Raw genomic sequence first — 13,296 nt, 5'->3', positions numbered from 1 at the left:
ACACTGCTAAAATTGTTGAAATATACATATAGTTTGTTTCCTCCAGGAAGCGCTCGACATAATACATGTAATAAAATATGGAGAAACTATTAAACCTCAGAGTGAGAAACTTTATTGATAAAGGCAAGAAAATACAGATGACAAATGGAAAGCAGTAGTAAAGAGAGATCTGTGTGTCTCATTTTTTTTTTCTGAGGGAAAAATGAACAATATAGCCTTTCAAATTTAATTCTTAGCAATCTGACTCTGAAAGAGAGAGCACAAGCTCAAATAATCATCAGCAGTTATTATGACAAAAAACATTGGAAGAACAAAAAACACTTGAACAGCCTTTAAAGTTCAGCATCTGCTTCAGATTCTTCAATATTTTCTGAAAATGATGAACATATAAAACCTTAAATTAATATATGCAGAAATGGTTTGTGATAAATGGCATCATTAGTCATGTACCTGATGTGTGAATATGTGCTTGATCTTGTTCAGCTCTTCTGGATCTGATGTCATAAACCAGAAGAATGGCAGTAGCCACGCCCACCAGGGCAGAGAGAACCAATCGGATCACAGCTTCAGTATAACCACAACAGTGTTCAGAGTCTGAGGAATAAAAACACCAAACTGAAATCAGCTCAGTCAGTAAACACTAATATCAGCACCGACATCAGGGACGATTCTAGGATTTTCATTTTAGGGGGGCTCAGCCCCCAATGAGGGTATAATAATAAAAAATGAATAAATATTTACAAAAAAATTGATTTAAAATTTGTACAAAAAATTATAGAACCGTTCTACATAAATTCAATTCAAACAATAAAAAATATATTTTTTTAATTAATACAAAACACACACACACACACACAGTTTCAATCTCTGTCAATCACTCTGATATGCAATTAAAATGAGTGCACTGACTGAGTGCTGTCTGTCACTGTCTTTAATTTCTATGCATAACTGTATGGTAGTTAATGCCACATGCACTGTATTACTATGTTCTATATTGAAAGCTAAGTTTTCAAATGAAAATAGCAATAACGTGATCGTTTTATAAAGTATGCGTTCATGTGTTAAGGGCTTTCGCTGAAGGAAACAGTGGTGTGATGAGTGGTGAATGCAGCGAAAACTTTACAGTAGATTGGAAACCGATTGCTCTCCCATGACTTTGTGTAAACTGTATTTATGACAAAGAACTGCATAGATGTAGATATTATAACAATCTATCGATAAACCTTGTCCTCTCCTCTGCGCCACCGCAGTCTGTGGATAGAAGAACGCGCAGAAAGATGGAGAGGAGCCGAAGTCTGCTGCCGTTTTCATTTGAAATTTAAAGGGAAAGAATCGCAAGATTTTTAGGGGGGCTGAGCAAAAATTTAGGGGTGCTAAAGCCCCCCTAAAAATGGCCTAGCGACGCCCATGACCGACATCAACTAATATCAGCGCTGCTGTACCTGAACATGGTTGACAGAGTTTGCTGATGTCCAGATGTCTCGTCTGGTTTCTGATGGGATTGTTGAGCACACAGCTGTAGGTGTTTTTATCCTGATATTCCACCTCCAGAGGTAGAGAGAGACTGATGCTGAGATCAGACACACTGATGCTGGACAATAAACTGTTTCCTTTGTACCAGGAGAGAGTCACATGACCCACATTCACCACTGAACACAACAATGAACAATATGATGATGATGATGAACAGTTCGTAGAGTTACTGCTGATGACAGGAACAGGCAGACGAGCTGAAAACATGAGAGAATAAACAGAAATATATAAAAAAAATAATAATAAAATCAAATCAACAATCATATTTTCAGTTCAGTGTGTTGAGTGAGTGTGTATACAGCCATCTGAAACTATAAAATGATTCAACAATAAATATGTAAATAAGAATATTTAAAGGAAAGGACAAATGCTCTCTACTCACAATTGACAGAAACCCGGAATGTTTTTAATGACTTTTTTGCTCCAGTTATCAGTAGTTTGTAACATCCAGCATGTTCAGTTGTGGTGTTTGTGATGGTCAGAGATCCAGTTTGATTGTTCAGCTTCAGTCTGTCTCTGAATCTCCCACCAAGAACATACTCATATACAGTGAATCTGTTATTAATTACAATCATTTCAGCTGTTAAACAGTTTTCACTCCCAAACCACCACCAAATCTGATCATCATCTGTTATTTTAGTAAAACCAGAGTTTATAGTGACTGAATATCCCTTCATCACTGATATTTCATCTGCATCAAACACACAAAGAGAACAAACAGAAACAGGGTTTGTCACGGATTGAGACTATATTAAATAACTTTATGATTGTTTATAAAAGTAACAAGTTTGAAATTTACATTTGAAATGAATAACATCATATAATATGAATAATATCATAAAACTATTCAACAGACACACAATAAGCAAATGTACAATACTAAAGATTACAATATTAAAATAAAATGGGTGAAACAAATATTTGACTCACCATAAACCATGACAACGAAAATGATGCTTATACGGTTGATCTCTACTTCATAATTTCCAGCATGTTGAGTTGTGATGTTTGTGATGGTCAGAGATCCAGTTTTATTGTCCAGCTTCAGTCTGTCTCTGAATCTCCCAAAAAGAGACCACTTCATGATGTTCATTCAAACAAGTCATAAGCAGAAAGCATAAATTAATCTACTACTTCTAGGTTTGATTCAGCAATGCCCAAATGTTTGCTGTGGAACAATATTGCAATTGCTTAGAAACAAATTCAAACTGTGCTGGTGGAGATTGAAGGAAATTCTCCACTGGGATATACGTCATCCGATGCTTCCGATCCTGAACCCATTACTCCAAATTGCCTCCTAATAGGGTGGCCAGATGCTTCACTTCCCCTGATAGTATACCCCCAGTCCGAGGTGGTCAGCCAATGTTGATGGTGCGACAGCCAGATCCATTTCCTCAAATTCTACCTCCCAGGTCTTCAAAACCATCAAAAATGGCAAAATGATACTCCAGACATCCAGTTTGGCACTACAGTGTTGATCATTGACCCACAGCTACCCAGAGCTCTCTGGCCTGTGGGAAAGGTGTCAGAAATATACCCTGGAGCTGACACCAAATTGAGGACAGCCATGGTTCAGATGGGATAAAAGGCTTACACCTGACCAGTTGCATGCCTTATACAATTACCTGCCATTCCTGATTAAAGTAACTGTAAATCCCACAGCAGAATAGAAGCCTTTTGTATATGTACATATACAGGCTACGGGTTGCTATGATTCTAGCCTCTCTCTTAAATCTCTCCTCCTGCATGTTGAGACATGCACACATACAGAGCACTTCACCTGATTAATCTGTTCTTGTACATGAGTTATTATGCCCATGAGGTAATGATATGCGTATCCGTGTATTCATAATAAGCGTGCATGTAACCCTAGTTTGTATACAAATCTACACTATTGTGAGTGCTAGAGTTACATTTGTTGTTATGTTCCTATTTGAAGCAAAGTGCATTGTTTATCTCTATATTTAATGGGAAACTGTTGCAAACAACTTGCTATACACATGTGCCCTCATAGTTCAGACAGAGTGGCGCTATACAAGCGCCGCAGCGCTAACAAGGTGTCAAGTTACAGTTGTGTGCTGCATATAAGATAGAAGTTACAGCCTGCCTTGTATTGCTTCCAGTCTTTTATTTATGTTCATTTTCAATTATTAAACTTAATTTATTGTGCTGTATTATTGCTAATATTTTCAATTGTTGTAATTTATTATTATTATGTATATTCATGTTCACAGTTTTATTTTATAGAAAACCACAACCACACAAGTCTGCTGAGTGGTGATAATAATTGGGTTATTCCCATAAAACAAGTGCATCTATGTTTCGTCTCTAATTGGGCTTGGTCTTTAGTGGGTCAGTACCCTGAGCTGGCAGATAGTTCTATATGGTGAAAAGCTACTAAAGCCAACCATTTTTTCATAAACATTCACAAATAATGTTGTAGTAATGTATATGTGACACTGCTGAAATTGTTGAAATATACATATAGTTTGTTTCCTCCAGGAAGCGCTCGACATAATACATGTAATAAAATATGGAGAAACTATTAAACCTCAGAGTGAGAAACTTTATTGATAAAGGCAAGCAAATACAGATGACAAATGGAAAGCAGTAGTAAAGAGAGATCTGTGTGTCTCATTTTTTTTTTCTGAGGGAAAAATGAACAATATAGCCTTTCAAATTTAATTCTTAGCAATCTGACTCTGAAAGAGAGAGCACAAGCTCAAATAATCATCTGCAGTTATTATGACAAAAAACATTGGAAGAACAAAAAACACTTGAACAGCCTTTAAAGTTCAGCATCTGCTTCAGATTCTTCAATATTTTCTGAAAATGATGAACATATAAAACCTTAAATTAATATATCAGAAATATTTATATATGCAGAAATGGTTTGTGATAAATGGCATCATTAGTCATGTACCTGATGTGTGAATATGTGTTTGATCTTGTTCAGCTCTTCTGGATCTGATGTCATAAACCAGAAGAATGGCAGTAGCCACGCCCACCAGGGCAGAGAGAACCAATCGGATCACAGCTTCAGTAGAACCACAACAGTGTTCAGAGTCTGAGGAATAAAAACACCAAACTGAAATCAGCTCAGTCAGTAAACACTAATATCAGCACCGACATCAGGGACGATTCTAGGATTTTCATTTTAGGGGGGCTCAGCCCCCAATGAGGGTATAATAATAAAAAATGAATAAATATTTACAAAAAAATTGATTTAAAATTTGTACAAAAAATTATAGAACCGTTCTACATAAATTCAATTCAAATAATAAAAAATATATTTTTTTAATTAATACAAAACACACACACACACACACAGTTTCAATCTCTGTCAATCACTCTGATATGCAATTAAAATGAGTGCACTGACTGAGTGCTGTCGGTCACTGTCTCTAATCATTTCTATGCATAACTGTATGGTAGTTAATGCCACATGCACTGTATTACTATGTTCTATATTGAAAGCTAAGTTTTCAAATGAAAATAGCAATAACGTGATCGTTTTATAAAGTATGCGTTCATGTGTTAAGGGCTTTCGCTGAAGGAAACAGCTGTGGTGTGATGAGTGGTGAATGCAGCGAAAACTTTACAGTAGATTGGAAACCGATTGCTCTCCCATGACTTTGTGTAAACTGTATTTATGACAAAGAACTGCATAGATGTAGATATTATAACAATCTATCGATAAACCTTGTCCTCTCCTCTGCGCCACCGCAGTCTGTGGATTGAAGAACGCGCAGAAAGATGGAGAGGAGCCGAAGTCTGCTGCCGTTTTCATTTGAAATTTAAAGGGAAAGAATCGCAAGATTTTTAGGGGGGCTGAGCAAAAATTTAGGGGTGCTAAAGACCCCCTAAAAATGGCCTAGCGACGCCCATGACCGACATCAACTAATATCAGCGCTGCTGTACCTGAACATGTGTGACAGAGTTGACTGATGTCCAGATGTCTCGTCTGGTTGCTGATGGGATTGTTGAGCACACAGCTGTAGGTGTTGTTATCCTGATATTCCACCTCCAGAGGTAGAGAGAGACTGATGCTGAGATCAGACACACTGATGCTGGACAATAAACTGTTTCCTTTGTACCAGGAGAGAGTCACATGACCCACATTCACCACTGAACACAACAATGAACAATATGATGATGATGATGATGATGAACAGTTCGTAGAGTTACTGCTGATGACAGGAACAGGCAGACGAGCTGAAAACATGAGAGAATAAACAGAAATATATAAAAAAAAATAATAAAATCAAATCAACAATCATATTTTCAGTTCAGTGTGTTGAGTGAGTGTGTATACAGCCATCTGAAACTATAAAATTATTCAACAATAAATATGTAAATAAGAATATTTAAAGGAAAGGACAAATGCTCTCTACTAACCATTGACAGAAACCCGGAATGTTTTTAATGACTTTTTTGCTCCAGTTATCAGTAGTTTCAAGACTGTATATGATGATCAAGAACATCATCATATACAGTCATGCTGTCAACCCATTTATTGATTTCAGCTATTAAAGTGCTTCCAATCCAAAACCACCACTGAATCTCATCATTCCTCATTTCAGTAAGACCAGAGTTTAGAGTGACTGAGTCTCCCTTCTTCACTGACACTGACTTCTCTACATCACCAAACACACCTGAAGAACAGAGTTTTTCACAGAATAAAGTTTTAAAATCACTTGATATTGGTTTGATGAAGCTTTAACAAAATACTTTTAATCATTTTAAAGTGAATAATATTCTGCAGCAGCACAAAGACAAAATATGATGAATGAAAAGAGAAATAGATGTATATATGTACAGGAACTAAATGAAAAAATCAGTTATTTCAAACCATGTTTTTCTTCACTGCAGTTTAACCTTTTAAAACTTAAGGGTATATATTGCCGAAAAGCGCATGTTGTCTGCTGTCAGGAATAATTTGAATTATTTTGATAGTGCAAACGGTAGAAGAGTTATGATAACATTAATACAGCTTGGTTTGATGTGTCGGCAACGACACAGCCAGTTTAAAAGGGTTAAAGGAGAAAATATTGTGTTAACTTCTGAATATGCACATGGTTTGCCTTAAAGCAGGGCTATTCAATTAGCTTCATCTGAGGGCCAGATTATCGGACTGAAAATTTGAAGGGGCCCAAGTGAGTTCAATTATATTTACAGTATAATTGAAAGCCATTATTTTTTAACACTTATTAGGCTCTGAAAAATATTGAAAACTTTTAATTTAAATGAACTTAAAACAATCTTCACATAAGCTATAAATTATAAACCATAAAATGAATATAAATTAATTTTCATTCAAACTATGCGTATATGGACAGCCAAACATGCAGCCTTTCAAACTATACTCCATTTGATAATTATCTTCGTCCAGTGTCTGCGCTATTTCTCACCAGACGTTATGACGATAACACTGGTCTTTATACTCGTTCAAACTAGAGTTGCAAATATCTCTTAACCCCCTCACATGAGCGCTTGTCTATGCTGCCGTCTATTCAAATCCTCATGAAATCAAAATGGACTTTATTTACTTTGTTAGTGCGCATTGCTAGTCTTTAGGAGAACAATTAATCTGTGCAAATTAATCTACTGAAAAAAATTCTTTGTATTGGTAATCTTTAATCAAAATCTGAACATTTGCTTCTGGTCTGGAATGACATTCCTTCTCTGATGGTGAACCACGCCCCTCCAGCTGTTAATGAGAGACGGAGAGGAGGAGCGCTAAAGTAAAACCCTGCCCCCTATTTAATATTCAGTTTCAGCTGGAAATAATGTTACTTCACTGCACTGAAATAAAGTCGGCAGCGATTTACGGTTCATGCGGACTTTAATGTTGCAATTTCTGGTAGATTGTTATTGTTGAGTGTCTTCCTTTTCTGTTTTGGCTATGAAACAATGGCCCGGGCCAATATTGCCACCTTGTAGGCAAACTAATTAGTGTTAAAACACTAAAAACTCGGATGAAGATGGTTGGTGGGCCGCCAATTGAATAGCCCTTTTAAAACATTAAGACGTTTTTGTATTTCTGTATGTAGAGTGACATTGTGGAACGGACTAAGTTTAGTGCTCAAGCAATGCTCAAATGTGACCCAGTTTAAAAAGCAGTATAAAAGTATGGTTTTCAATGTATATGGTGGAAGAACGGATTTGATTAGGCGTTCATACTGATTATTTAGTCATTGTTTTTATTTATGTTTTGTTTTCTATATATGTAGTAAATTGTAAAGAATGCATTAAAACAAGACTTTCATGACAAGGGGATTTCAGGATTAAAATCATGCCAGAAAAGGAACAGAAAAGGGACTGTAAAAGCATGGTCAAAAGAGCTCGCCACATGGTGCTGTTGATGGATAAAGAGCACAGAGTTGAGAAAAGTTTGGAGATATACTGTATGCTTTTAAACATGGATCAACTTCAATGAAATCGCTATTACAACTCAAGCATAATTGATTGAGTTTCTTCTGTGAAAATCAGCTGCCACTTAGAGCAAACCAGGACACATTATGTTCAAAACATGTGAGTAGAGAAAGAGTTCAAAGAGCTTTAGAGAATTAGCTGTGATCTGGTCCCAACCGAAAACAGACCAAACAAAAGAAAGACAAAATACGATGAGTAAGAACTTAAAGCATTACTCTGTTGAGGAAACGGTATTCTGCTGTCTCCAACTCTACTGAATAAATTTTACTGTTTTTTTTATTATATGGATATACCTGTATGCACCGGCTGTGGTTCTTTTCTGTGTCTGAAGTGGATGTTGTTGTGCACTGTATAGCAATTGTTCTAAATTGTATAACTTTGTCACCTGCCGAGTTTGGATTTTTCTGTCGGTTTGCTTTTGCCCATCCTTAGAAATTTAATGCCACCCCCCCATCAGTACTGGCCTGTAACAGTGAATGTTGATCCTATCTAACTAATCTAACCAGTAATTTCTTACATGGTACCAGAACAGAAGCAACTGAAGCCATAAAAACACATTTCAAACTCACCATCCAGACTCCACAAACACAAACAGAACAAAACAGTCCAAAACATCTTCAATGGTTTCAGTCCACAAATAATATAAAAATAAACTCTTCAAAACTGGTTCAGTAATAAAATGACAGATGAGCTGATGTGAGGCTGATCTGTAGTAAAATGAAGGGAAACTCCACCTTCATATAAAGTATCTGCTTATCTTTAAGTGTTAATGCATGTGACCATCTAGCACTTTTCTTTGCTGAATATTTCACACTCTGAACATTGTCACTTTGAGCTCCAGTTGGCGTTAACTTCCTGTAAGTCAATGGTGTTTTTTTCAACAGAAACAAACTGACCCATAACATGTGAAATGTGTCTTAAAGCAGCGTTTGATCTGCTCATGAGATCCTGAGAGTGTTTGGCTCTGGTTTCTCCTGTAACTGTCTTTAGCTTGTTTGTTGTTCATTTCTTAATTGTTTCTCCTCTCAGACTGATTTCAGTTTCTCTAATGGCTTTATGGAGCAGGAACAGATCACCTGCTAGAACTGTGTGGATAAAAGCGTTCTCTGATATGTTCATATGATTAATATTCAGCAGCTATGGACTACGAAGCTGATGTGACACTCTAAATACTTTTTACTTTGTTCCAACACTGCATTATTCCTTACAGCTGCTATTATAGTGTGAGACAGCTTGGAGGAAGTTTTTCAGTTGTCATGGTCTGACATTTACCATCAGATCAGACTGTGGCCTGATCATATCTGCTTAATTTCAACAGTTAAAATGTAATTTTGCATGTGAAGATAACACCAAAATGGGCACAGGCAAATGCTGAGGTGCATCCATATTAAACATATACAAATACAGTAGCTCAGGCAGAGGGACTAGACTGGAAACACACCATATACAGATCTACTGAACACAAAACTCCTGAAAAAAAAATGGAAAAAAAACGTTGTTTCTCCAACAGGAAAACCAGGGGAAGCTTAAGTTATCCATCAGCCCTCCTGGGACCCCACAGATCCCTCTATTTGAGAACCACTGCTGTAAATGTTTACTTTGCTTTTGAGTGAACACTGCATTAGTGAAACAAAAACAACATGAAATTGTGCAACAGTTTCTCACTCACTTCGGTCAAGCTACTAAAGACTGTGACTTCAGAGTTGATAAACATCAGTTGCGAGATGCTGAGACCAATTCCCAATTCATCTCTAGATGAGCTCCTTCAAGGTATGAATAGCTCCACTGTGTTCAGTAAACTTGATCTGAAATGGGTTTCCATCAACTGGAGCTCACAGCACAGTCCAGAGGAATCACAGCATCTGCTGTACATAATGGTACATATCAATACGAGAGAGAGAGTTTCGGCGAGCAAAATCAACATGAAGTCACATCAGCTCTCACAGGTATTGAGAGAGGGGAGAATATCTCTGATGATATTAGAAAACTTGCTCCAAACCAAGAGACCCATGATTAGAGATCACATGCAGTCCACAATCAGACACAAATCAGACTACAGAGATTTAAAGACTTTTCCGTTGCCTGTTGGAGGAAATGGAGTGCTGATATGTTGTGTATAACTATATATAACTATGTTGTATGCTATAACGTCTCCCAAATAAGCATTTTCTTAGGTTACAGGAGATACCAGAGAAGTCATTGGTTTATTATTGTGGATAGAAAAAAAAAGAAAATTAACGAGCTTAATAATAATGTAAACATTTACAAATTATGTTTTAGTAATGTAAATCTTTATATGTGTGCAATGCAAAACTATTAAACATATAGTTAGTATTCCTCCAGGAGGCACTCAACATAATAAATGTAATAAAACATGCAGAGACTCTTGAGCCTTTGAAAACTTTATTGATACAGTAAATGCAGGCAGATACAGATGACTAATGAACAGCAGTAGTAAAGAAAGATCTGTGTCTTATCTGAGAAAATATGAACAATAATTTTTTCATACTCGATTTCTGAAAATTCTGACACTAAAAATACAAGGATAGAGTGCTTATGTTTTATTGTATTCTTATTCATCCAGTAAAAGAGCTTCAGTATTAGAGACTTCTGATCTGTACAAAAATATTAACAATACTACCTTTAAATGTGATTTGAGGTGACTTTGAAAGGCTCCATTCAAATATGAAAGATTTGATTGTTAAAAAAAGAACAATAAAAAGGAAAGTATGCTATATCAACTAATCTAGCATAAGCAATTAAATATTTGGTAAGCATCAGTATTTATCATGACAAACACACAATTACTGTTAAGCGTTAATGAGAGACTGCATTACTGTGTGTTCTCAAATCATCTTCTAGAGTGGAAATGAGCGACCTAAAATAAACATATATACCAGAATGTGAATATACAAAACCATTACAAATAAATGAAGGTTAATAAATAATAAACTAAATAGTTCTATGAGAAATTATATCATCAGTGAGGTACCTGATGTGTGAATATGTGCTCGATCCTATTCAGCTCTTCTGGATCTGATGTCATAAACCACAAGAATGACAGTAGCCACGCCCACCAGAGCAGAGAGGACCAATCGGATCACAGCTTCAGTAGAACCACAACAGTGTTCAGAGTCTGAGGAATAAAAACATCAAACTGAGATCAGCTCAGTCAATAAACATTAATATCAGCACCGACATCAACTAATATCAGCGCTGCTGTACCTGAACATGTGTGACAGAGTTGACTGATGTCCAGATGTCTTGTCTGGTTGCTGATGGGATTGTTGAGCACACAGCTGTAGGTGTTTTTATCCTGATATTCCACCTCCAGAGGTAGAGAGAGACTGATGCTGAGATCAGACACACTGATGCTGGACAATAAACTGTTTCCTTTGTACCAGGAGAGAGTCACATGACCCACATTCACCACTGAACACAACAATGAACAATTCTGCTGTGATGATGATGAAGAACATTGTGAAGAGTTACTGCTGATGACAGGAACAGACAGACGAGCTGAAAACATGAGAGAAATAACAGAAATTAGGTTGAATGAAGGTGTTCAAGCAGACAAAGAAGAAACATTGAGAGGAACACTGATCAAAATAAGAGCATTTAAAAAACAATATAGTAAGTAGAATATAAATCAAGGCAATGAAATGCTGGAAACAATAAAATAATATCTTAAAATTAGAGAATGGAAACTAAAGAAGCAAAATGGTATTTGTATTTAATTTTTGTGGCACAGAGAGTTGAACTCACCATAGACAGTGAGAATGTATTCAATCCGTACATAGTTGATCATCTGTAATGTATAAACTCCAGCATGTTGAGTTGTGGTGTTTGTGATGGTCAGAGATGCAGTTTGATTGTCCAGCTTCAGTCTGTCTCTGAATCTCCCATCAAGAACATCATCATATACAGCGATGCTTTCATCCTGTTTATTGATTTCAGCTATTAAAGTGTTTCCATTTAAACATGTCCACTGAAACAGATCATCATCAGCCATTTTAATAAATTTAGCGTTTAGAGTGACTGAATCTCCCGCCATCGCTGACACTGCAAAGCGTGTACCTCTTGAATGAAGCGGCGCTGAAGAACAAACAGAAACAGAGTTCATCTCAGAAAGAGTTTTTAGGATGGTTTACTAAATTAATAAAGTTTAAAACATAATTTTACATGAGTAACATCAAAAAAAAAAAAACAGAAACATGAAAATCAAAGAAAAAACAGGTTAAACTAAAATGAACTCACGAAGGACGGTGAGATTGAAACTCTTGCTCACACTGTTGATCTGTAGTTCATAACGTCCAGTATGTTCAGTTGTGGTGTATCTGATGGTCAGAGATCCAGTTTGATCGTCCAGCTTCAGTCTGTCTCTGAATCTCCCATCAAGAACATCATCATATACAGTCATGCTGTCGAACCGTTTATTGATTTCAGCTATTGAAGTGTTAAAAAACCTCCACTGAATCAGATCACCATCCATTATTTCAGTAAGACCAGAGTTTAGAGTGACTGAACGTCTCTCCCGCACCGACTTCAATTCATCACCAAACACTCCTGAAGAACAGAGTATTTGATGTTGGTTTAATGACGCGTCACTAAAATACTTTTATTCATTTAAATGTGATATGAAAAACATTCAGCAGCAGCACAAAGACAAAAGCCATAAATACTCTTTTAAAACTCACCAACCAGATGCCACAAACATAGCAAAAATAATTTGAGAAACATTTTCTTCATCATTTCACCAAAGAGCCCACAACAGCGATGCTTAAAATGTGTGAAAACACTCACGTTTATCTGGCTGTGATATTTATCTGATTGTGACCCCAGTCACAGTTTCCGTTCACACATCCATCTCCTTTAACATCATGAGAATCAACAAGCTTTTGCTGATCTTTCAAATGAATTCTGTCCCTGTGTAAAAACTAATAGCAGAAGAGTGAAATATTGGAATAGATGTCAGTATCTACTGGTCTGGTGTGTTATTTAGTGTTGTGAACTCTATCTAGGGTGTGCAATATTTACAAAATATAACAGGCCTATCTCAATATTTGTTTAGATCTTGTATTGACAAAATCCATCTTTGCACATCAGAAGTGGCAGAAGCAGCATCTGAGAAGGAATTTAGATGTATTTACAGATGATTAATGATGCTCAGATGTTGCGGATATAAAATGTTGAATATTAAATGAATGATTGTTTGGAACATATTCATTATATTACAATATACAACATATTCATTTTAGACAATACTGTGTCTAAAATGTAAGTCAGTGTTAACTTCTTGTTAAACTGTGAAATAATAATCACATTTGC

The 13,296-nt window shown here is 36.3% G+C and overlaps 1 protein-coding gene across 1 annotated transcript; it reads right to left on the bottom strand.

The window, feature by feature from the left end:
* Nucleotides 1-332: 332 nt before the first annotated feature.
* On the bottom strand, nt 333-12,720 carry LOC131530240 (SLAM family member 9-like). The gene is made up of 5 exons (XM_058760390.1): nt 12,666-12,720; nt 12,226-12,534; nt 5,455-5,748; nt 451-594; nt 333-370 (listed from the first exon to the last, which is right to left on the bottom strand). The coding sequence occupies exons 1-5, from the start codon at nt 12,718-12,720 to the stop codon at nt 333-335; spliced, it is 840 nt and encodes a 279-aa protein (XP_058616373.1).
* Between the last annotated feature and the right edge of the window lie 576 nt (nt 12,721-13,296).

Source organism: Onychostoma macrolepis, chromosome 22 (assembly GCF_012432095.1).
Source record: "Onychostoma macrolepis isolate SWU-2019 chromosome 22, ASM1243209v1, whole genome shotgun sequence".
Taxonomy (NCBI): domain Eukaryota; kingdom Metazoa; phylum Chordata; class Actinopteri; order Cypriniformes; family Cyprinidae; genus Onychostoma; species Onychostoma macrolepis.
The sequence above is the reverse complement of the archived record's forward strand: the minus strand, read 5'-3'. Positions and strand labels throughout refer to the sequence as shown.